Raw genomic sequence first — 26,184 nt, 5'->3', positions numbered from 1 at the left:
CTGGAATTGTGCCTATTTGGGGACTTTTTCACCGACCTAACAAGGTTTAAATTGCATCAAATCTCTGCCAGATAATGTTGCCCCAAAGTAAGCTGAGGTAACTAAAAGGCGGTGTAAACTTAGAGTACAACATATTTCTCATCTATCATCAGCTGCTGTGATAAGTTAGGGCATATTACAGACTAAGTTTACAGAGTCTAGTAACTATTGGTTCCTGTAAAGTAAAGGTATGGAACCTTTTCTTTCCTTCTCTCTGCTTTCTGCATATAGTCAGTAAAAAAAAGCTTTATTCTTATTAAACATTGGAAAAGACTAGGACCAGGATGACCATGCAACAATAGAACACTGTTGTCATCCAGCTGTTACAATGGGGAATATTTATCATACATTGGTGGTCCTAAGGCAGTGGTGGCGAACCTATGGCACGGTTGCCATAGGTGGCACTCAGAGCCCTTTCTGTGGGCACCCAGGCCTTCACCCCAACACAGAGTTTGCCAGATAGGACTCAAGGCTTCCTCTTGTAGTCCAATACAGCTCAGGACTTGCCATTTTAAAGCGACATCCTTGGCTGCCAGGGTTACAGCAGGAACAAGAAGGTGTGGATAGAGACAGATTATTGTTGGATCTCCTACTCTGGGAACCCTGATTCTTCCTCTTCAGGGAACCCTGGAGGGAAGCTAAAATCCAAATTTCTCCACCATCTTTCTATTGTATTGGTGAACTCATGACGCCAATACGATTGAAACCTGTGATACAGCAGGGATCAATAAGTTGCTGCTTAAATTGCCATGTTGGCACTTTGCGACATATAAATGGTTTTTGGTTGTACTTTGGGCACTCTATCTCCAAAAGGTTGGCCATCACTGTCATAAGGTATTTGAAGACTGTGCTATCCTCACAGACAAAACTATGCCAGGCCGGACATAGTTTTGTTTTAAAACAAGTGAACATCACAGGACTAATCGCTATTTCTTACAGTCCGCACAAAATTGTGATTATTTCAGCGCTTCTTCACCACAAAACTGATAAAGAAGCACTGATAAATTTCCCCTATTGTGTCTATATAGGAAGGATGAAAACAGCCTAAAATTATGCACATAAACCGTATATTGCTGCGGTTCATATAATAATGGAATGGATGTAAAGAATATATACACGAAGAAGAATTACTGCAGATCTATATAATAACGTTATAACACAGGGTGCCAGTGAGGAGACAATCTTAAAAGTCCCTTACAAGATGAAAATAGGTAATGGATACGTCTAGGACATTTACATATGAAGGATATTGATTTATTTCAATCTCTTAGAATTACAGATAGATGTAATTTCATACCATGTTCATAACCAGAAAAATACTACAAACAGTGCGGCAGCTGTACTATGGATCTGAATGTCAATAGGATAACCTCTACATGTTTTAGACTACGCAGCAATATTTTAATGATCCACTAAAGCTCAAGGTCTCTCAAGTTCCCCTTGTCAATTTATTTTGTACAGAAAATTGTGATCTAAACAATAAATAGCAGGCAGAATAATGTAGGATGGATTGCCCTTGTGAATTGCCCTTCCCTAACCTTGGTTCTTTTTATCTCTATGCAATGTATCTGTCTGATAAATATTTATGTACGTAGAGAGGCTATCAGTCTCTAGAAAACTGTTCTGTACAGGGAAGATTGATGTAACACATAATTTTGCATTTGAGTTTTCTTCTTAGATTACTTTGATATAATGTTCTGCTTTTAGCACACATGTAAGAAATGAGTGGAGACCTCCAGTGTTCTTTTTGAGGCCAAAATAAGATTGTGAAGTTTAAAGGATTCTTTCTGGAATGTATAATTTATGCTACAAAAGTTATAACTATAGCTGGTCCCCAAAGCTCTCCACTTCCTGTGTGTCTCCTGACAACGCAGGAAACACAAGAGAAGGCCAGTCAGCCAATCAGTGGGTGAGTAATTCACTGCAACATTCACTGATTGGCTGATTGGCTTCCCTAGCATTTTCTCTCAGACCCAAGCATTTTCTCTCCAGTTTGGGACAAAGAAAACAATGTCTCAAAAGCCTCTCACTCAGCTAAACCAGTTCCCTCACACTGAAGAGACGTAACCATGTCGAAACAGCGCAGTATACATTTTAGAATCTGCTCCTTCTGGAATAGATATACTGGTTCGGCTTCAAGCCCGCATCATGTTATAACGCTTCCTGAAAGTGATTCTTAAAAAAAATGTTAAGGAGGCTGCCTTACAGGATAGCAAAAGAGGTAATGTTTTCCTTGTCCAATCCTGGAAAACTTATTAGCATATTTCCCAGAATCCCCTAGTGGAGCATCAATGGCTATAAGTCTCCACACACCGGCAAGGTGGCCTGGCAAAGTCTCCTTAACGAGAACTCTTATTACCCAACCCTGTGTTTTTATGCAGAGCCATCACCAGTTAAGGGCATTGGCTGAGATTTAGTAGTTTTACCTCATTATAGCGACTTTTTCTATATCTTTGCATAGATTGACATACTTTCAAGGAGTTATCCAACTTTGCAAACAATTAAAAACGATATCAGGGGCTACCCGACTACCATTGCAGAGAATAAATGCATTTGATCGCTGTGACCACTGATTTGCTGAAATTGCCCCACATTTATTAAAGTGTTTGCGACAGTTTTCTGTCTAAATTTTCACTGAAAAGAACATGCTAAATGCTTGCACATGTATTTATAAAATGTCTGCGCCAGTTTTGTGTTGCGGCTGCACTGTGTCCGACAAGACACAAAAAATGTGCACCTAAAGGGCGTGTTAGTGCTTAGTCTGAGTTTCCGCCACATTTATTACTGATGTGCGCCACAATGCTACAGCATGAACAAAATTCACCAAAATAAAAATGGCGCACACTTCCTGAGCAGATTAATGAACACTGTGCACCAGTCTTGATGAATCTGGAGCACTCTGCACACTCCACAGGCAAACTGAACATAGTGTAGGTTGCACTAATTTGGATAAATGTGGGTCATTGTCATCTTCTAAACAAATATTGGTATGCATCACACACATAAGGAAAAGTGAGAAGCGACTTGCTTCTGACCCCTCTTATAGCAACTTTTTATTATAAGATTTCTTATACAGCAATGTAATTCAAATAGTAGTGTTCAAGAAAAACACATCCTAACTTTTTTCTTCTAAGGAAAGAGAAAATCCTGGATTAGTTCTTCCAAGATTTATTGTAATGTCCATTTTGAGCTATCAAAAGCTTTTTCCTGCTTCCAGATGAAGTGCTTGATAGCGTGAAACAGCTGTCCCTTTTAGTGATATTCACCAGTCCTCCCTGCTACATCATTTGCATGTTGATATTTTATGTTACAATAAGACTTGGAAGAACAAATCCAGAACTTTTGGCAAGTAACATTTTCTCTTTACTATTCTTTTAAGGAAGAAAATTAGTATGGAGATTGGGGTCTCCATTTGGCTGTTTGGTACGAAACCCATCAGACTATTTCCTCTCAATTTAAATCACAAAAAAACACTTATTTCAGAGCTTTGCTAGATTAAGCATATCTTCTTCTTAAAAAGTTATTAAACTTTGACACAATGCAGCAAAACCTGGTGATCATTTGCTGTTACTATATTCAGTACCTGCAATTAATTATGTAAAGAGGAACACTCATACTGATCAAAGCAGTATATTAAAAATTAAGCATTATATTAAGCATTGTATCACATCTCATATCCATTACCAGTAACAGAGAGTGTAGCTTAATGCATTTGGTAAGAGAACAAATAATTAATCCATTACTGGAAGTGCTTCCTATAATGTCAATATACTCCTGGACATTTTATAAGAGTATATCTCAGATTCAAAGAGCCGGCCCTTCCTGTAATTACTGTTTTGTACTTGTAGTCACGATGTAAATGGTGACACATTATGGCTATGTGCACTTTTGCAATCACCTTTAGTATAATACCAGTGCATTTAAATAAAAAAATTAAGCTATATTCCAATATTCTTCATAAAATATATTCTATCATTCTATCTATTTGGTGTGTGCAGCGCTTATGTGAGCCTATGAAAAAAAAACCTAGTTGTACGTCTGAGCGAGCAATAATTTCACTCTATTCCATATTTGTACCTTCTACGGTATTTAGGTTGAATATGTTGCTTGGGTTTAAAAAAATAGAGATGGTGTCTGACACCTGGCATAACCACCAAAAAGCTTCTTGCTGCTTTCCATTTGTCACTTGTTTTATGTGCAGCTAAGTCTCATTTAAGATAATGGGGCACATTTACTCACCCATTACTTGCGTGATCCCCGATCCGAAATGTCAGATGATAATGAACTCTGCCGTGATTCACTTAAATCATGCTTCCGATTTCCTGAACCTGTCACTTCCCCGCTCAGGTCCACCAGAGTTCACCATATTCCTCCCGGTGTATGTAAGTGCATGTCTTGTGACACAATTTTTAAGTTAAATCCCGTGGTTTGTCCGAATCCGTGGGAACCTCTGGCAGCCCACCCCCCGATTTGTTGCGTGCAACACAATCGCCTGCTAAATACATGTCCCAGCGGTGCGATCCCCGAAAACATTAGAGAACCCGACGGAAATGCGGCCGCGGGACCCTTAGTAAATAAACCCCAATGTGCTTGAGCTTCAATACCAAGGAGAGCTGCAGTACTATGTATGGTGCTGTTGTTGGTGGGAAGTGAAAAGATCGTAGCAATCATTTCAGAGTTGTAGTCTCTTCACTGAACTCATCCAGGCCAAATCCTTACATAAGAAGCAAGTGAATGGAAGTAGCATACACTACCCCGGGGTCACCAGTGGGAACTTAATACCTGCATTTTGGAGAGAGGCAATTAGACAAATACAAAATGTAAGATTTCATTGCCCAGTAACTAATACATCTACTTGATTATCTGCTGCCTACTGTCAATCAGCCCAGGACTACCAACCTGACAGTAGTCTTATTAGTATATTGGTTTGTGATTGCATTTCAACAGAAAAAGTCAATTAAATCAGATCCTAATTTTCCGTATTTATGTACATTTTTATGAAGATATTAAATAATATAGTGATCTTGGGTGTCAATGTATTTTTATGCTTCCTGTTTCGAATATGCTTTAACTACAACCAGTACTATTTTCCTGGCTGAAAGGACTGCTTTGATGTGACAAGCAATTGGATTTTATTCAACTACACTGCCAAATCACATTAATATCTAATATCCAGCATAAACAGAAATTATATATAGCTACAGACAAACAATGGGAAAATGGATGTCCGTCAGTGCTGTGGAGTCTCTGAATATATATATTTATATATTCCATGGTCTGGCACCCACACAGTTAAACCGTACACAGTAATGGACCTCTTGGCTGTGCACTCAATGTACTCTATGTTATCCTCATTGTGTGCAGTGACGTCAAGCTGTTCTTTGGCTCATCCGGCACTACAAATAGCAGAAGTAAGAAGGAAGCTACAGTAACATCATGACCTTCTGTTGGTTAATGTCATATTAGCAGCAGTGCTTGGAGAGGCCAGCGTGTGCTCTTATTGCCAGCCACATCTTCAGACGCTTCCTTTCCCGTTCATCCTGATTACAGATCATGGCTTTGTGCCTTTATAGGTCTCAATGACATTAGCAGCTCACAGAAAGGACAAATGATACAGCTTACAAGATCAGAATCAGTTGGTTTTCATGTCCCTATAATGTCCAATATAAGCATTATTAAAAATATACCTTAACCCACAACACATGGGTACCCACATCATAGATATATCTATAACCTGACATTAAAGGGGTTGTTCCAAGTCATATTGTTATAGTCTATCTGCTGAATATGGCAGAGCCATCCAAGTGTTGGTGTTTTTACCGCTAGGACTACCATGATCATGAGAATGGTGATCCTCTTCTCACCAATTGATGGAGTTCAAGGTTAAACACGCAATCTGCACTTTATCCTATCTCCAAGCACTTTCTATGAGAGTGTTGGAGATTTGTGAGACTCCCATACTTCTGAATGGAGCCACATGACGCATGCTCAACCTGCCAATCCACCCGTTAGAGAGTACAACACCCCTGTTCCCAGAAGTCAACCCCAACAATCAGGTTGTAGAGGATTACATTGAAACTTGATACAACCTATTAAAGGGAAGCTAGCACTAGTACTATGTAGGTGGATTCATATTTTGAATAAGCTACACATCTGCAGAAAACATAGCAGATGTTTTGGGTATTTAAGCACCATGGAGATGGCAGTGTATGTGCCCTGGATTTTAGTGGATTGTCAACAAGACCCTTTCCTTTGACCTGTCTGCATACTGTAGATACTGAGCTAGAAGAGTTAACTGCTTCTTTCAAGCTTTTTTTTTTTTTCAGGGGATGCAACTCATATATTCAATAAACCGTATTATTTATGGGATGAACTATCGCTTTTGATAAATTCCCCATAGAAAAATCTTACTGTATTTTTAGTTCAGATCAAGAAATAATATGTAATTTATAAAGCTTTGCATAACTTTATGGGGTCCTTTGTGCCTTTTTCCACTTTAAGCCACCGATTCCACTTTCAAAATGTGGATGATCGGAAGAAATTGCCAAAAATTGTCACAAAGATGGATAGTGGAAGTGTTAAAACAAAAAAATCACCACATTTATGATATGATGTCTGATACTTTTGGTGCATGTAATGAGAAAGCAAACTCTAGCAAAACTGACTCCCTCTCATGATAAAACTCCCCCAAGGTGCTGGCAGGCATAAAAATTATATACAGAACTCATTTTCTTTAGTGTCCCTGATGCAATGCAGAAAGGTAATTTTATTGTTCTTTCTCTTTTCTGTATTTTGCAATCTAGAAAGGAAATTTAGTACAGGATCTAGGGAAATAGGAATTGGAGCTAGGAAAGGTAGTATTCATATGGATGGGTTCACAAAATGTATTTTACTTTAAGGATATTACTCTTTTAAATGAAACACAAACACATCCAGAAAAACACATGCAAAAATGCATGTTTTTGACAAATTCCCAGCATTTTGAGAACAGACATGTTTTGCCTTTTGTTAATCATTATCATTGACTTAAAAGGGCAAAACACATGCATCTATTTTCTAAATGTGTAGACTTTTAAAATGCATTGTACACACCCAGACCATAATAAATGTTATTAGTTATAGATGGATTGTTTTCTTACTTTACTAGATAGATGCAACATGCTATTAGAAGATGAGACAATGTAACATACCAAATGGGGCTATTTTAATAGTTGATCTACACAAGCCTATACACCTTACATGGCTGTCATCCAAGAGTGAACTTATATTGGGGGGTTTTACACATCAGAGATTTTTTTACTGAACCTATTTTGGCTTATGGACACATATAAATTTGTTTTCTCTTCCTGGCTTTAATGATTTGTCACTGATGCCTTACTGAACCCTTCTTTTCAATGGGCTTATTCACACTACAGTTTCTTTCACTGATCAGTGGTCAATTTAGAACCAGGTCCGTTTGTGTTCATTGACCACATTGTTCAAAAAAAGCCATAAGCCAAAAGGTTCAGTGAAAAATCACTGATATGAAAAAACCACAACAATATGCTCTACAAGACACCTTTGGCAGTAAATATGTTCTCCTTGAAATAATGATTCAGGCATGAAGAAAGCCAACATGCCTGGTTGGTGTCCACTAATATCTGCTGGACATGCTAACATAGTTAGGGTGGTCAAAGTGATTGTAAATCTAATGTAAGTGCACAACTTACTGAAGTGGAAACCGTTGGTGTGGGTACCAGTAAAGTGTGGGTTAAAGAAGTACGTATCTGGACTTTTCTTTATAATCTGTAGAATTAGCCAAGTCACATAGAAAGCTGGAATGATAAGATCCAAAGCCATTAGGACATTCAGTTGCCTGGAAACCAGCCACAAGCCTGGTGCCTGGGATGAGTCACCTCCAGCTATGCCTTAATGCACCTCCAAGCAAACACTGTCCACCTGTGCACAGATGGCTGTGATCCTATTATGTCTCCATGGTAAAGACAAATGACTTATTTGTTGAGCTGTGTGTGGACAGCTGGTTTGCATTATTGATAGCCTTATAATGGAAAAACAGATGCAGGCTGGATTTACATTTTCGGGATCATTTTTATCCAGTTTCTGAAACCAAAACTGGATTTGGATCATAAATAGAGAGAATATATAAAGAGAATATGGAACTTCTCTTCTTTTTCCATTTTAATGTTGGCAATGGCTTCACCAAATGAATTCCAAAATGGATTGCCTAAACCTAGTCATGAAGTAGAAATTAATAAAACCAACAAAGTGGTGTAACCCATGGCAAGTCATTGCCCTAATAAAAAACAATATCAGGGTTCGGGATCAGTGGATCCTCTCGACCGCTGCGGGAGATGGTACTAGCCGGCACCTGTGACCGGAGTCTAAGTGGCACCTGGTTTTCACCAGAGCCCGCCGCAAAGCTGCATTATCTTGCTGCAGCAGGGCACCACCAGGTTGTTCCACAGGTGCAAATTGTCCGTGGTGGCAGCAGAGGTCGAGGTACCTCAGCAGGAGTCAGTCTTGTGGTCAGGTTCAGGCACAGGGTCAGGGCAGGCTGCAGAGATGCAGGAATACACAGGAGCGAGGGAACAGTAACACAGGAACACGGGACACAGGAACACGGGAACTCAGGAGCAGGAACACACAGGAATGCAGGAATATTGCAGGGGAGCTTTCTCTAAGGCGTAGGCACAAATATCCAGCAGGAAACATAGGAAGAGACTGGTATTTATCAGGGCAGGCAGCTGGCCAGTGCCAATTAGCGGTGTGTTGGCCCTCTAAATTTTACAGAGCTGGCACCCTAGGACAAGGGGGCATGCATGCGCCGGAGCCCGGAGATTGTGAGAACCGCCGCTGGAGCCAGGACGGGTAAGTTTAGTTTGATTTCACCCAATCATCTTTTTTGTGTCTTTTTGTTTGTCTGTCCACTATACCAATCACCTATTGCGGTTCGGGACTGCCACCCAGTTGTCACCTGTGATTTATGGTTCAATAAACTTTATTGAAAACAAGCAGGAAGCTAACAGAACAGGCACATGTTCGGGTCGCAGCCCCATATTTAGTTATGTCATTACGTCATATGCATGTAGGTCTCAAGCTCAGAGAGGCAAACAAGAAAATACATATAGTTTAACCAAACAATTAACTAGAAAAAAAGGGGGGAGTAGGGAAGGAGGGGGAGAAAGGGGGGGGGCAGAGACAGAGTCTATGGGAAGCATAGCACCCACAATTCGTCCCTGTCTTCATATCAAATGTCTTTGTTTGGAGTCTTTACCCTGTGAACGTCATGTAAGGTTCCAGTGCCATTTTATTAATGGTAGCATACATTGGTTTTTGTAATTCTTCAGTCCTCTGCTGTAGATACAAGACTCCAAGACTCTTAGATCAATGTTTATTAAAGTTAATAAACAAAGCTTTGTTAACAATTCGACAATAATTTATTTACAGAAAACCTTGACGCCATGATAGCTGCACAGACAAAGAACAAACTGGGAAAGACTGCAGTAAACCAGAATAACAAAGTGCTAGCAGGTAAAGTAATGTCATGTGGTGTTTGTACAATGTCTTCATAATTATTGTAATAAGCAGACAAGATACTTAGCATTTTCCAGCAAACATGTAACGGCACCAGAATAAGATAATTGCTGATTCTGAATTATCTGGTAGTTTCCATTACATCACTATCGACTGAATAGTCATTACCTTGAAGAAGCAACAATTGCAGTAATTCAAAGGCAAAAGCATTTCAATCCGTAACACTGAAGCCAGTCACAAACCAGTATTCAGTCTATCTACTTCTGCTATGAAATGTACCAAAAGATACTAATTAAAGCAAGTGTAAAATGCAGGTTCAGCTAATATGCCATCCATATACTCCGGTAACAGCTCCAAAGGCAAGAGGCAATATGTAGAAAGGAAAGGGTATCCAGCACTATGGGATAGTAGATAAAATCTCTTCTTTATTTCAGTCTTGATATAAAATTTGTAGTATCATACAGGAAAGTACATCAGGAAAACATCACAGCACATCACAGACCTAGTCTAGTGGACCATGAGGAAGACTGCTAAAAGTTGAAATTCCTAGGTCTGTGATGTGATGTTTTCCTGATGTTCTTTGTATGGCTGTATGCTTGTATCAACCTAAAGAGTCTCTTGTGGACATCAAAATGCAGTACAGGCGGTCCCCTACTTAAGAACACCCGACTTACAGACGACCCCCTGGACCTCTGGATGTTGGTAATTTACTGTACTTTAGCCATAGGCTACAATAAACAGCTATAAAAGTTACGAAATATGTCTACAAATAAGATTTATTGTTAATCCTGGTTCTTACGACAATCCAACACTTTAAAAATTCAGTTGTCACAAAGACCAAAACAAATTGGTTGGGGTTGCAATTATAAAATATACAGTTCCGACTTGCATACAAATTCAACTTAAGAACAAACCTACAGAACCTATCTTGTAGTAACCCAGGGACTGTCTGTATTGTAAAATATTACAAGATGACATGGTCACATGTTCTTCCACAAACTTCAAAATAAATCAATAGTGAATACAAGAATGCATTTTATCTGGCTCTTATTTTTTCCCGCTCCCTTCCTTACTAATGTGTTTTTCACTCCACTGAGGGGCTCTGATTAAATAAAGCTATAGTTATATTTGTAGAACAAGAAAATATCAAACGCTGGAGATTAATACAAATCCCTTCTATATGGTGCATAAAAAGTAATGCAGTGTAAAATTATTTATTTAGCATTTTTGATACAAAAAAAAACGAAACTAAAATAATAAACACTACAAATTAGTTTTAAAGTCACTGAGGATCTAAATTAGAGACAACACCCCAAGAAAACAAAAAGGCTGAAATGGGATCACAGTTATAATTGGGGAAAAATATAATATAATTTTCCACAATTATACCTGTGATCCCACTACAAATTAGTTTTAGTAGCCCAGATGCAATACAGTTAGAGCCATTGAAATACCATGTGAGCAAAATCACTTAAAATGGCCTTTTAAAGTATTGGTCTTCGATATGAGATTGCTAGGATCTCCAGCATTGTGATTAGCATTGACAATGGAGCCAGAAGTAAAACCACGTTCTCTGTGCATTGTTCAGCAAGGGAATTGCAGCTCTGTTTCTATTTACTTAGAGAAGATCTACCATCAAAATCAGGCATGATAACCCAGGGCCACATACTCATTGATTCAGCCATTGTGACTAAGGTAATATTCTTCTATTTGTTATCCATGGCCTCCTCACTTCAAAAAGAAACTTTACAAATTATGCTAATCAGGCAAAAGGGATCTGGGGGTGCCCCCCGTGCTGCAGATTAACAGATTGTTACACTGTGCAAGGAGCACTTCCCCCACCAAGTGTGTGTTAAAACTTCCTCTGCTTTAGTGAGATTACATCAAGCAGAGGGAGGGGAAAGTGCTGAAGGAGCAGAGTGGAAGGGAGATAGCATAGCTGTGGTAACACACACATGAGACCTTCTGGGTCATAAGCATAATTTTAAAAGTTGATTTTAGAAGGAAGAAGGCCATGGATAACAAATATATGAAGATTACTACTGTCACAGTGCTTGGATCTATGAGCAAGTGCCCTTGGTGTGACAATATGACCCTTTCAGTTCTGGTCATTAAGGGGTTACCGTAGTTATCAAGTGATTGTTTTCAGCCAGTCACACAGTTCTCAAGTTGTCAAGATCCTTAGATTATTTCCCTTGTTCTCCTTGAAGTGTCCCCATGAATATGGTGAACCAATCCATTATTTATTTGCAACATAAATTTGTTGTCATCTATCACTTGCTCTTAACCGTCATCAATCATCACACATCATTTATTGTACTGGATGTACAGACATCACAAGCTTTGGGCTCTATTAATGATATTATGATATTGATATATAAGTTAAATGGAAAATGTAACTTTTTTTCTTTGATTTAGCTTCTTTTAGTTTTTATATTTCTGAAGCTAATAAGTTGTATTTGCACAATATATGTAGCATGTGCATGTATACAATGTTCATACATTGCATTTTGTACTATGCATAGCTGGTGCTATCTGTATCATATAGAAAAATGTCTTTTCAAAATTAAATATTTTGAGATTAAGGCTAGAAGAAAGTTGAGTATCTGAACTTTGCCAAGAACTTAATTATTTAACAAGAGTCTCTTAAGGTACGTCTTATCTTCTCTTGACACAACAGATGAGGAATCTGATAGCACTAAGGAAGCTGCAACCAATATGGAAAAAGTTTATGAAAAATTAAAGGATTCTACAAAACCAGAGGAGGCAAAAGACACTGTTGACAGCAGGAAACACAAAGGTAAACTTGATAAGTATCTTTCCTTGTTTCACTGGGAGAATCTTTTCATCACGGTGAGATAATCTATGCTATTATAATATTCATAGCAATATCGCATAGAAGCGCTTAAGTCAAGATTGATGCAGCAGTTTTTTTCAGAAAGAAATGTTCAGGAAATGCTTTTTGTACAGTGAGATGTGGGACGTGGGTTAAAATCAGGTTTGGCCAATGTAAAACAAATGTCTATGGTAATAGGCAAAATCTTCCACTTCCCATTGAAAATGCTGCCACATGTTGAGTTTCTACACCTAGACTTAATAGCAGAAACTTCTTTCACACACTTGAAGCTAATGTTCATATGTTGCATTTTAATTGCGTTCTGAAACAGTTGAAACACGTGACAAAACATGTCAGGCCCGATCACATATGAGTTTCCACAGTGCCTTGAGGGGGTGCAGACAGTGCAGTTGCAACCGGGGCCAAGAGGCTTAGGGGCCCATAAGGTGTCACTTTTCCATATGAGAAGACTAGTACTATAAACCATACATTATAGTTGGGGACATGGCCCAAACTTTGCATTAGGGACCATCAGCTGCAGATTCAAGTTGCTGTTAACATTTCTGCTTTCTAGAGCCATATACTACCTGGCATAAGATAAATATTTCTTAATGTTGAACCAAATTGGAGATCCATACATTTCTGTCAACATTGATCTTTTATCCAAAATAATCTTTTTGAGTTATATAAACCGTGCATCTTGACCCATGGTGACTTGTACACTTAGATACCAGGGAATTCATGCATCAACTACATTCTGACACATTCCTTCATTGTGTCCGAATTGGTTGTTTTTCCCCATTATGATCTCAGATCATACATCACTAACAAACACTGATGTTAAACACTGACTGTTAAAGAGGACATGTCACCCAAATTTTCGGCACTAAGAACTGCTTACTAAAGTAAGCAGCTCCTAGTGCTTGAACATACGCCGCAGTGTTAGAGTGATAGCGTTACCGGAATGTTAGTGTTACCGGAAGTTTCCGGTAACGCAATAACTCTAACACTGTGGCGTTTGTTCAAGCACTAGGAGCTGCTTACTGTAGTAAGCAGCTCCCAGAGCCGAAAATTTGGGTGACATGTCCTCTTTAAACATTTCTTGTTATAGACATGCAACATTACTGTTATTGTTAAATATAAAATACAGGTGCTACGTGTGTCTCAAGGCTATAAGGGGTTTTCTCACAAAACAAATAGACGAGTTGCCCCATTCATCTCTATGGAGCAGATGGTGATTGACGATCGCCATACCTAGCAATGTCCGTCATGTCCAGGGCAGGGCAGGAACAGGGCAGCCCAGACATGTGCAACTGGCTGCTCCGCTCATTTCAGGGAGTGACGAGGGATCCGACTGGGCTACATCGGCCCCCTTGTTCTTGTGATCTGTGTGGGTCCCATCACTGAGACCCCCATCGATCAGCAAGTTAGGCCCTATCGTGTTTCATGGGAAAGCCCCTTTTACACTGATATTAATGTTCTCAGTTGTTTTTCCCCTTTCAGATCAAATCCATTAGGCTCTGTATATAATAAGCCAGGAATTAAATAATGTTCTTGAATCGTTTATACCATCATAATTATTGAAGGTATCACATGGGTATACACTGGGATCAATGCACTTGTAAATAAGGTCTTAGAATAATGCTAGCTTCTACAAAAAAGGAAGAACACTTTGATATTAAATGGATGCTGAAAATAGCATGGCTGCGTCAAACTGCTTATTATCCCATTATCCATCAATCACTAACAACCTCTGCTCTTCTCTCCAGGGAAAGCGGAAACATATTTAGATGCAATCAGAAAGAATATTGAATGGCTGAAAACCCACAATAAACAGGAGAACAAAGAAGGTAAGCAAAGTATCATACAGACAACTCATTTACAGTATAGTTTATAATGGGAGTAATATAAATTATAGGGCCAATGAGCCTGAGTGACTGTAATCTCTCCTGATATATATTAATAAAAGTCCTATTAAAATAACAATTCTGGACCCACTTTAATTGTACCATTTCTCTTTTATTTCTCCTAAAATTAATTAATAAATTGACCTCTGAGGGTTAGCAGTTTTAGGTAAAAATCTAAATCCTTACAAATGTGGGTTAGGGGTAAGTGATCCATAATACTAACAAGATGGGGGGAACATTCCCAACACTAAAAAGGTGAAGGATAGGGAGAGGGGAGACAAAACCATAGTCAGCTATTCACGGAAAAACCAGGAAAGTCCAAACTGGAGAACAAGATGACTGTCTACTACAAAAATCTAAAAATACACAGGGTGCAGAATACAGGACAGATATCAGGCAACTGGATCCAGATCAGGCCAAATCCACAAAAAGGATTGTTGAAGGGTTGATTTCCATGTAAATGATTTATTTATGTAGTTTTTTCCAGCAAACATGATTGGAGCTAGAGCTGCCGGAGAGCCACAGGTTAGGGAACACCACTGAGCTAGAATGGCATAGGACATGAATAACAATCCATTCCTGCTCTACCTGCTCCTGATTTTACAGTTCACTAGGATTTCGAGGTTCCTGATACTAATGTTACTTCGCACTATATCCTCTCAATACTTACTTGATGTTTGTGGCACTTCCATCATAGTATGACTTCAGAATGACTATTGATTTGAAACTGATGAAAACATTTGATCAGGATCTAAGGAGTTAAGCATATTACCAAGAACTTTAGCTATTCCATTCCAGGAACTGGTGGGGGTTACAACCTAGTGTAAGGTTACTTTTATATAGCAAAATATGGCATCAGCTCAATTCAATGTCTCCTTTTTAAAGAGTGGATAAATCATAAATACATATAATAAAAATAATATTTTTTTTTTTCATTCTAGACTATGATCTTTCAAAATTGAGAGACTTCATTGACCAGCAGGCAGACAGCTATGTAGAAAAAGGAATTCTGGACAAAGAAGAAGCTGGTGTAATAAAGCGTATCTACAGCAGTCTGTGAGGAAGAAACTCAAGAGCGTTCTTTACTGCCATGGGGAATAAGCTTTAGATTTAGAAATTACCACTATGATCCAAAACCTCCACTTCTCCAATGTACTGTTAGCAAACAGGTTGATTTACTAAAGGTATAAAGCTGTTCAGCCAGCAGGTTCAGGGCTTTGGACTTTTTAAGGTGTATATTTCTTTGGTCATTGTATATGAATCTAATAACAAGAAACTCTGGTATATCTCTAGAAACAGGTTACACATATGATAATCCTTAAATACTCCCTCTTTAAATACTTTTTGGATCTACGTTCCCAAATATTTATCTGGTACCCAGATTAGGATTCCACCAGTAGCTAAATTCTTAGCATTGGAATAGAGATATCAGTTACATCGAGTAGTCTTATATTGGGTTAGGCAAGCAGCACATAATGGTCATCTGCCATCTGAACGAAGTGCAGAAATCTGCGCTAAATTCATCACAGACCGTGTGGCTAAGCAGTCAAAAAGTAGAGCATGGCCTGGTCAGAACTGAGGATCCGTGAAAATCGGATGCCAGATTAGATTGCAAATTAGTCGTGAAAATGGGTGTTAACGTAGTGCTGATTTGGCCAATGTGTGTGCAGGTCGCCTTAGTGTTCCAGGGGGATTAGCCTAATCCTTGTCCATCAGTGACTGGAGATGTAGCCAAGCTTTTCCATCATGTGGAATGGTATAGCTATAACCAGTAGCTGGGACACTTGCCCCAGTAACCCCCTTTCCTCCTACAGCTACACTCCTGCCAGTACCAAAAAGCTGCAAAACTCCCAATTACAAGGAGATCAAATAACAGAGAATCTGATTGTTTCCTTCCTGAGATAAGTTACTGCATTACGTGCTGATGACAGATGCACTTTAATAAATCAGCCTGTTCACCCCTTTGCATCCGTCACCTCGTCATTATGACAATGTCATTTGCTTGCATTTATATCATTGGTTTTTTAGTCTGATTGCTTCATTTCTACTCATTTACAGGACTGATGTAACCTTCACTTTCCTACACTATGAACCTTTCATAATCTTATAAATATTACATAAGATTCCTTGACTCAATGAAACCTTCATCTACTTTCTATGGAAATGTATGGAAAGTGTAAATAGTAAATTAAGATGCATTATTAAGTCAATAATATCTCAGCATACAGATGTAACAGAGATGAATTAGTTATATGCAGGGAGTCCGTGTGGCAGTTCATGTATTCCCAGACATACCTTCCTGTGATCTGTCATTTTAGGCTGTGTTCCTTCATTTATAGCGGATAATAACACAGTAGCCTGCGCCATAAATAACCGAACATACCCTTCTGAATATTAAACTCTGTAGGGAATGGAATATCTTTTGTTTAGCTCACGTATTTTGTTTCCATTACACATTCCTACAATAGAAATATGTGATGCAGGTGTGAACTGGACCATAGACACAATGTAGATTATTTTTTTTAAATATTATATGCAAATAAACCCCCCCCCCATCCCCACTGCACCAGGTGCAGAACTGTGACTTCTGGTGCACTTGTTTTCTTCAATACATAACCAAAAATTATTGACTGGAAAGACAAATCTACTATAGTATTTTACACATCCGTTCACAGATCATTATATGTTATTATCAACTGTATACGCTCTGTGTTGCACCATATATGTGCTGTGCTCAGCTAAACAATGCTTTCACATCATTTGTATTATTTATTTCTTCATCTAAATTTGATTAAACTTTACAAAAAAGGGTATTTTGCATTAAGACATTGCATGGGGCTCCTTTGTTCATTCTATACTTTTTATACTTATAGAAAAGGTCTGACATTACAGATATTCTGTATCAAAAAATATAACTAATTCACAGTCCCAAAATCTCAACAATACCAATAATAACCTCTGTAGGTGTACTAACTGGCGTACTTTTGGTGTTCTCAATGCATCCAGCTAAGTCATCCAGTAAATCACCACATGCCAAATAGGAAGAAAAATGAAATGGATCCGACAAGACCTTGCAGTCCCTCTGGACTACAACTCTGGCACCAGGCACCTAGAGTGACCCTATTTCTATTTGTATCCTGCAGTCCCTTTACTCCTGCCCAAAGGTGATTTCCAGGGTCCTGAGCACAAGTCACAAAAAAAATAAAGCAGGTTGAATGAAGTGCTGCTGACACATGGGAAGCAAATGGTACACAGTATAACAGGGTACTTTGTCCCTAAATCTGTATAACAAGCTCTATGTGCTTACAGTATACATGGCGGTCCCAGTAACCCTCGGAAAGAGCAAAATGGACAGAATTAATTAGGGTATTTTTGATATCATGGTGCATTTCTTTATGACATACTGCCAACTAATTATAATTTTTGGGGAGGTGGTGGATTCCCATAAAGATAACATATTAAACACAAAATGCAACAGTCTATATGTATATTTTTTTTAAAAAGTTTTAAATAATTTAAAGCCATGTGTAGTCTATACAATGTAGTTTCAACTGCACCTTTAGTGTTTAAATACATAAGTTTATGAAATAATTAAAGCAAAATAAAATATTTTAACCAGTAGTAATAAGATTCTCAAGACCCTCCACAAAGTATAATGTATATGGAGATCATAAAACCTGTGGTATATCATATGTATCTCATCAGAAGATGAAGGGATTCTCTGTGACACCTCAAGTCATCCTTAATTCTTCACACAGCGTTCCACAACAATCACAGGGTGTGAAAGGTAATTTCACATTCCATCAGATGGTATATGACACAATTCATCAAAGCTCCGCAGGTTGCTTCATGCAGTGACTGTAATAACCTATAAAGGAAGAGGAGGAATGACGGCAATGGAATAATACAAATGCCTGGTGGCTTTCGTTAACCGTTGCCCTGAAGTATGTCAGAATTTATCCTGTATAAAAATATGACCGGATAAAAACGCAAGGAATTGTACAATACAAGGCATTAAGAAGTCTGTGGCTTACAAGAGGCTGCAATAAACCAGCCCTTTAAGAAATCTATAGGAATATTTCAATATGTCTGTACATTTTCTCTTATCTTTCTTCACACATACATGTGTAACATGGGACATAATTTATTAGCTCCTGTATTCATGTTAAGATTCCATTGGGGATATTTATCAGGTGTATGACAAATGTCCCGTGTTTTCTTTGGTTTTGCGTATGCTCTGGGATAGTTTCAAGCACATATTGGGCACATGGATATTAAACAATGTAAAAGACTGTCCATATGGCATATGCTTGGATTTTCTGTATGAAATACTGTATATATCCCTCATAGGAATGTAATTATAGAGAAAATAAAAAGGTATGTACAGTACATATCAAGTACATATTCCAGAGACTATAGTGTGAAACGTCCTAACGCTCATTTGTAAGGACACGTTGTTAGGACGCTGGGAATCTGCAAGAAATGTCCTAACAACGTGGGCTAAAAACATGGTGTTAATGAAGCCTTAAAAAAAAAATCAACCACTTAAAAAACAAAAACCCAGCTAAGGATACTCACCTCCGCTTCTCTTCATCTTGATCCCGGCAGTGTTCTTCGCCAAGCTTGACACACCGGGATCACCTAGAAAAGAAACTTTTAATTAGCAGGCTGGAGTGCGGGAACAAGATGCCCAGCGCTCCAGGGTGCCAATAATTCACACCCCAGCATGGGAAAGGGAGGTAGAGGGGCGTGAATAATTAGCAGCCCTGAACACTGGACATCTTGTCCACATGCTCCGACCTGCTAATTATACGTTTCTTTTCTAGGTGATCCCGGCATGTCAAGCTTAGCTAAGATCAAGATGAAGAGGAGAGGCACTGAGTATCTTTATATGTTTTTTTTTTTTTTTTTTTTTAAAGTGGATGACTTTCTTTATTAAAAAAAAAACAAAAAAAAAAAAACAAGGTCTACAAGTAAATGACACTCAGACACAGCACAGTATAAGACTTTTAATCAATGTGGCACCCACACACACACAAAAAAGAATAAACTGCATCCTCTCTGCAAATTAAAAACTCAGAGTAAAACCAAACTGAAGGAATGAATTAAACTGTACTTCAAATCCTTAGTAGATGGAAGTCAATGGGGGGCAGATTTATCATGCCTTGCATGCCAAAAAACTGGTGAGGGTTATAGCTGAAATCTATGTCAGCTCCTGATACCGTAGAATTATTATTAAACGTCTGGGTGCGTTTTAATAATTATGGAGCATCTTATGCCAAGGGGAAAGATGGTTAAAACTGACGGATGGTACCCAGGTCTCACTACATCAGCCCCTATGACTCTGCCCCCACATTCTCCAGGTGTTACAATTCCCCTTTGCTGTATATCAGTTTTTACTAGCACCTCGAGTTGTAACCAATCTTTTGCACGTTTGGTAAATTTGCCTAACCTTTGGTGATGGTTTTTGATTGGTTATTTGCCTCTTGCGTCCCCCGACATTTTGAGAAATTATTTATCAGAAAATGTGCAATATAAAAACGCCATATTGCGAATGAAACACTGCAGCTGAGCAGGTCATATCAGAAACAGTCTTCTTAAAAGAACCAGTAACTCAATGCACAACATGACGTATCTTGTATAATAATCTGCTACGAGATACGTCAAAAAGAATATAGTACTGTGAAAGGCTGTGACTCGATTGTGAATGCAACATAATTAGGACACTGAAAAGTTGTGAATATAACAAAGAGAACTGGATTTCAGTGCAATATAGTAGTAAAATATCAGCTATGGATTCCATCTTATGGAAAGTCTCTTAGATATTCTCTTGGTTGGTCTTCAGCTTCCACTGAATGGTAAGTCAAGCTGGAATGATGCCGCTCTTCAATGCTGATAGGAAGAAGTTGCATAGGAGTCCTCTGATTCATGTCTACAAATATAGAGAAACACATATAGAAATTATTGCAGGGATAAGAGAGACCGCACATTTTTTGATGTGCATAGAGTAGATTCCAATTAAAGAGATTAGGGGACACGTATCATAGTTTTTTTTTCCCTTTGGTGAATTTTTGAGACATTTGGCAGCTCTTTTTTTGCACCTTATGTATGATCCTGTCTTTGTACTTGTGATACATGTTAAGTTTTTCCTATCCTGGCAGGTGCAAATTTTGGCTTCTTTTTGAGACTTTTTGTTGCAAATGTCTCAAATACACATCGACACGTGAGGGGGTTATATACAGGAGAGGACACAAGCCACGTGAGGGGGAGTATATACAGGAGAGGACACAAGCCACGTGAGGGGAATTATATACAGGAGAGGACACAAGCCATGTGAGGGGGAGTATATACAGGAGAGGACACAAGCCACGTGAGGGGGGAGTATATACAGGAGAGGACACAAGCCATGTGAGGGGGAGTATATACAGGAGAGGACACAAGCCACGTGAGGGGAATTATATACAGGAGAGGATACAAGCCATGTGAGGGGGTTATACACAGGAGAGGATACAATCCACGTGAGGGGTTATATACAGGAGAGGACACAAGCCATGTGAGGGGTTATATACAGGAGAGGATATAAGCCATGTGAGGGGGTATATATACAGGAGAGGATACAAAGCCATGTGAGGGGGAGTATATACAGGAGAAGATACAAGCCATGTGAGGGGGAGTATATACAGGAGAGGATACAAGCCATGTGAGGGGGAGTATATACAGTAGAGGATACAAGCCATGTGAGGGGGAGTATATACAGTAGAGGATACAAGCCATGTGAGGGGGAGTATATACAGGAGAGGATACAAGACATGTAATGTGTTTCAAAACACAATTAAAACACAGTCAAAAGTGTGACCTCACCCTTAGAATTAACCAATACATAAAAAAAAAATAAAAAAAAAATGCAAAAATTTCTGAATTTTCAAAAAAACTGGTTACTGTGCAAAATGTTAAACATTTAAAGCATGTGAAATAATCCCAATTTACATGTTAAAATATTGTCCATGAAAAAAATCCTTCCAAAAATAAGCAGAAAAAGTGTTACATAAGTGAAAGGTCGCACAGAATGTCTGGGAAACAAAGATATATAAGGCACTGCACAAGGTGCAGGCCAAGGTGCCCTTGAAAAACCTGCAGTGAAAAGTTGCAAATACGACATGAGACATAGAAATAGAAATGAGACAATTTGACTAGCATAAATAATGATACATGTCCCCCATTGTTTCACATTTAGAAGTTATTCTCTATCCTCTGTATAGGGCAGTGATGGCGAACCTTTTGGAGATAGAGTTCCCAAAGTACAAATAAAACCCACTTATATGTCACAAACTTATTGACCTCTGCTGTATCACAGGCTTCAATCGAATTGGCGTCATGAGTTCACCAATACAACAGAAAGATGATGGAGAAATTTGGATTGTAGCTTCCCTCCTGGGTCCACTGAGCAGGAGCTCCAACAATAATCTGTCTCTATCCACACCTTCTCATTCCTCCTGCAGCCCTGGCAGCCAAGGCTGCCGCTTTAAAATGGGGCTGTGTTGGGGTGAAGACATGAGTGCCCACAGAAAGGGCTTTGAGTGCCATCTCTGGCACCCGTGCCATAGGTTCTCCACCACTGCTATGGTGGATAACAAGAAGATTTATTGTGGGTCTGTATGCTGGGACCTCAGTCGATAACAGAGAAGGGCTGTGCCATGAATACTGTGCTCGCCTATATACGGCACTCACAGTCAGTGAATGGAGCGGTGGGATGCTGCTCAGCCTGCTGCTCCACTCATTAGTAAGACAAGATCCTGGTTCTTCGGCTCTTAGGGATCCGAGCAGTCAAACCCACACCGATCAACTGTGGATAGGGGATACATTCTAAACTTAGGACAACCCCTTTAAGTAGACTGCTATTTATTCTTGCATACCAAGAATGACCATTAGCATCCTGCAATCTTAATATATCTCCACTCTCTGGTTAAAACACATTATAGAGAAGTAATACTAAATGTTAGGATACCTTTAATGGCCATCTCCACAAGTTTGTATGGAGACCATTTTCTAATTATACAAAGCAGGAGCATTATACAAAAGGATCAATGCTCCACAACAAGTATTCCTAGATGAAGGGTGTGATAAAAAAAAAAAAACACATTGTGGATTGTATCCCCCCCCCTCCCCCCCTGGCCTGTATGAGAGCTTTGTAGTTCTATGATCATGAGTTAGTCTCTATGATTAGATATAATGGGGCAGGTCATAGGAGCTCTATGGATGTATTTTGCACATAACATTTATCAGTGATATATCAGCTGAAGTACTGGCCAAAGTTACCAATTTAACAATCTGACCTCTGCAGGTAAGTGCTAGAGATCTGTGACATTTACACATGGCTCACTCTATGTTGATTTTGCAGCAGCTTTATTGTATACTCTCATTCATCTGATCCGGTCTAGTCTGCACCAGAAAAGCCTGTACAAATAAGATAAATTACTAGACATGAGCTCCGCTAAACAAAAGCTATACATAGCAGTATGACTTTCCATCACTGGGACCATGATAGGTCAAGCTGTACTGAGACTGTGCCTGGCTGCACACAAGAGAGAAACGCTGGACAAACCAAGCAAACATGAAAAGATCCCAACTTCTGCCAAAAGGAGAATAAAAATCACAAGGTATTAGTACAATTTGCCCAATAGTTTCCAGGAGAGAGAAGCCTTTGCCACTGGTTCTGGCGGCATCTTTTCCCTTCTATTGAAAACACATGCAAGTATTTGGGAGGAATTACCGGCAGTGACTGCTAGTCATAGTGTAGTTGTGAGATACAAGGCTGTCCAGTAGGCCTATAGTGTAACACTGACAATGTACAAGAAGGACGGACAATGTGTCACTGTATAATAATAACCCCACAATGAACAGCAATCTTACAGCTCACTGGAAACTCTACAAGATTCTCATCATATATACTGTGACGGCCGACATCCACATGGATATTATTCCATCTCTGCTCCCAATAGAAAACCCCAGTCACTCATACTCTACACCGCCGGCATACCATTACTCATCACACCTGTTGGACAGAGAATAATCCATTAAAGGATTTGTTCAGTGTGAATAACCTCTTCACTTCCAGGAATGTCATCGCCGATGGGAAGAGGTATCCAAGTACTCACTTCCCTAAAATCAATGGATTGTTTTTATAATAGAAGAAAGCTCTAGGTTTTGCGGCGGTACACAAGTGCAGCTTTTTATAGCATCTTCCTGGTATTATGTGAAAGTCCTGCATATGGAGATCTAGGTCAATTTGATGACAGCTGTATTGGAAAAGATTTTACACAATACAAATAATAAGCATAGGAGAAACACACAGATGGAGAAAAAGCACAATAGGAAAAAGCAAGAGATGAGACATCAAAGTCTGACAGGCAGAGAGACAGAAAACCTGATTAATGAGGTTTCATGTGGGAAGCAGAACTGTACACTCCTGCCCTTACACTTTATTACGTTGTCCTCATCTTCCCCTTCTCACCAAAGTGGTTTCAATAAGCCTCATCTGGAGGATGGTTCCTCTATTATATTAGAAAGTCATCCTCCCATGTTTTTCTCTATATATACATTTGCTGCCTGAGGCGAAAATGAAAATGCTGCCCCCACCCCTTCCTCCTTCAATAGCCTACTTCTGCTCCCCTGCTATATTTGGCAGGGGAACCGAGACAAATATGACAAATCTTCTAAAGCTGTCCACATCCTGTACAGTAAATGCAGAACACTTCACTAACAAATAACATCCCCACAGACAGCTCCCTGACACGGTGTGACTGACTACAGGGTCTGAGAGTCATTGGTGGCATCTAGTACCTTATAGATGACAATCTCTTCCATCAGAAAGAGGACTTTATTATGGGTTCTCCCTTCCATGACATATCATTGCTGAATTCACAGCCAGATGTCTTCAGCTCCGTGCAGCACATCCCAGTATCCCTAAAAATACCAGTCACTTACATTATAAAGTCACCTGGATAACAACACCTAAATCATATATATCCCCATCACAACACAAGTGACCTCACTCTCCTACACATATAAAACATCCCTTCATTAAAAATATATATTCTACCCCAATAACACACACATATACATACACGCACCGGCCACTTTATTAGGTACACCTGTCCAACTGCTCGTTAACACTTCATTTCTAATCAGCCAATCTCAGTGCATTTAGGCATGTAGACATGGTCAAGACAATCTCCTGCAGTTCAAACCGAGCATCAGTATGGGGAAGAAAGGTGATTTGAGTGCCTTTGAACGTGGCCTGGTTGTTGGTGCCAGAAGGGCTGGTCTGAGTATTTCAGAAACTGCTGATCTACTGGGATTTTCACACACAACCATCTCTAGGGTTTACAGAGAATGGTCCGAAAAAGAAAAAACATCCAGTGAGCGGCAGTTCTGTGGGCGGAAATGCCTTGTTGATGCCAGAGGAGAATGGGCAGACTGGTTCGAGCTGATAGAAAGGCAACAGTGACTCAAATCGCCACCCGTTACAACCAAGGTAGGCAGAAGAGCATCTCTGAATGCACAGCACGTCGAACTTTGAGGCAGATGGGCTACAGCAGCAGAAGACCACACCGGGTGCCACTCCTTTCAGCTAAGAACAGGAAACTGAGGCTACAATTTGCACAAGCTCATCGAAATTGGACAGTAGAAGATTGGAAAAACGTTGCCTGGTCTGATGAGTCTCGATTTCTGCTGCAACATTCAGATGGTAGGGTCAGAATTTGGCGTCAACAACATGAAAGCATGGATCCATCCTGCCTTGTATCAACGGTTCAGGCTGGTGGTGGTGGTGTCATGGTGTGGGGAATGTTTTCTTGGCACTCTTTGGGCCACTTGGTACCAATTGAGCATCGTTGCAATGCCACAGCCTACCTGAGTATTGTTGCTGACCATGTCCATCCCTTTATGACCACAATGTACCCTGTAACATCTGATGGCTACTTTCAGCAGGATAATGCGCCATGTTCATAAAGCTGGAATCATCTCAGACTGGTTTCTTGAACAATGAGGTCTTTGTACTCAAATGGCCTCCACAGTCACCAGATCTCAATCCAATAGAGCATCTTTGGGATGTGGTGGAACGGGAGATTCGCATCATGGATGTGCAGCCGACAAATCTGCGGCAACTGTGTGATGCCATCATGTCAATATGGATCAAAATCTCTGAGGAATAATTCCAGCACCTTGTTGAATCTATGCCACGAAGAATTGAGGCGGTTCTGAAGGCAAAAGGGGGTCCAACCCGTTACTAGCATGGTGTACCTAGTAAAGTGGCCGGTGAGTGTATATCCCCATCACAACACAATTGACCTCACTCTCCCACACATATAAAACATCCCTTCATTAAAAATATATATTCTACTCCAATAACACACACATATATATATATATAATCACCCCTAACACGCTTAAAACGAATATACCGCAACCTGTTATTGTTAAGTTACATACAGCTCCTAATGAATATATACATCACTCCTTAGTACATATATACCGGAGACATATATATCTCTCCCAATTAATTTTTATACAGTCCCCCTTTAATGTATTTAAAGGCCTTTATATACAATCGCCCCCAATTAAATTATACACAGCTCCCAAATACAGATCTCCTCCAACTTCAATATAATCTAGCCCCACATATACAGCCATCCCAGCTTAGTAATATAATATACCTAATATACAGCCGCCCACTAGTTTAATTTAAATACAGCTCCAGAATATAGAACTCAATAGTTTAATTATAAACTGTCTCCCACATAGTTCACCAGCCCAGGTAAATTACGATCTGACCCCAATATATAGCCCACCCCCTCAGTTCAATTATAT

General features: G+C 39.4%; 2 protein-coding genes across 2 annotated transcripts in view; one reads left to right on the top strand and one right to left on the bottom strand.

Moving 5' to 3' along the window:
- SCG3 (secretogranin III) overlaps positions 1-17,147 on the top strand; it is a 31,501-nt gene extending 14,354 nt beyond the window's left edge. The window contains exons 9-12 of the mRNA XM_072148220.1: positions 9,487-9,570; positions 12,254-12,373; positions 14,179-14,259; positions 15,258-17,147. Of these exons, the coding sequence (XP_072004321.1) occupies positions 9,487-9,570; positions 12,254-12,373; positions 14,179-14,259; positions 15,258-15,376 (404 nt within the window). The 3' untranslated portion in view covers positions 15,377-17,147. The remainder of the gene's footprint in view (positions 1-9,486; positions 9,571-12,253; positions 12,374-14,178; positions 14,260-15,257) is intronic.
- Positions 17,148-19,310: 2,163 nt separating this feature from the next.
- LYSMD2 (LysM domain containing 2) overlaps positions 19,311-26,184 on the bottom strand; it is a 32,173-nt gene continuing 25,299 nt past the window's right edge. Inside the window, exon 3 of the mRNA XM_072148219.1 lies at positions 19,311-20,248. Coding sequence (XP_072004320.1) covers positions 20,203-20,248 — 46 coding nt within the window. The 3' untranslated portion in view covers positions 19,311-20,202. The remainder of the gene's footprint in view (positions 20,249-26,184) is intronic.

The sequence above is a fragment of the Engystomops pustulosus genome, chromosome 4 (genome assembly GCF_040894005.1).
Source record: "Engystomops pustulosus chromosome 4, aEngPut4.maternal, whole genome shotgun sequence".
Classification (NCBI taxonomy): Eukaryota; Metazoa; Chordata; class Amphibia; order Anura; family Leptodactylidae; genus Engystomops; species Engystomops pustulosus.
The sequence above is the reverse complement of the archived record's forward strand: the minus strand, read 5'-3'. Positions and strand labels throughout refer to the sequence as shown.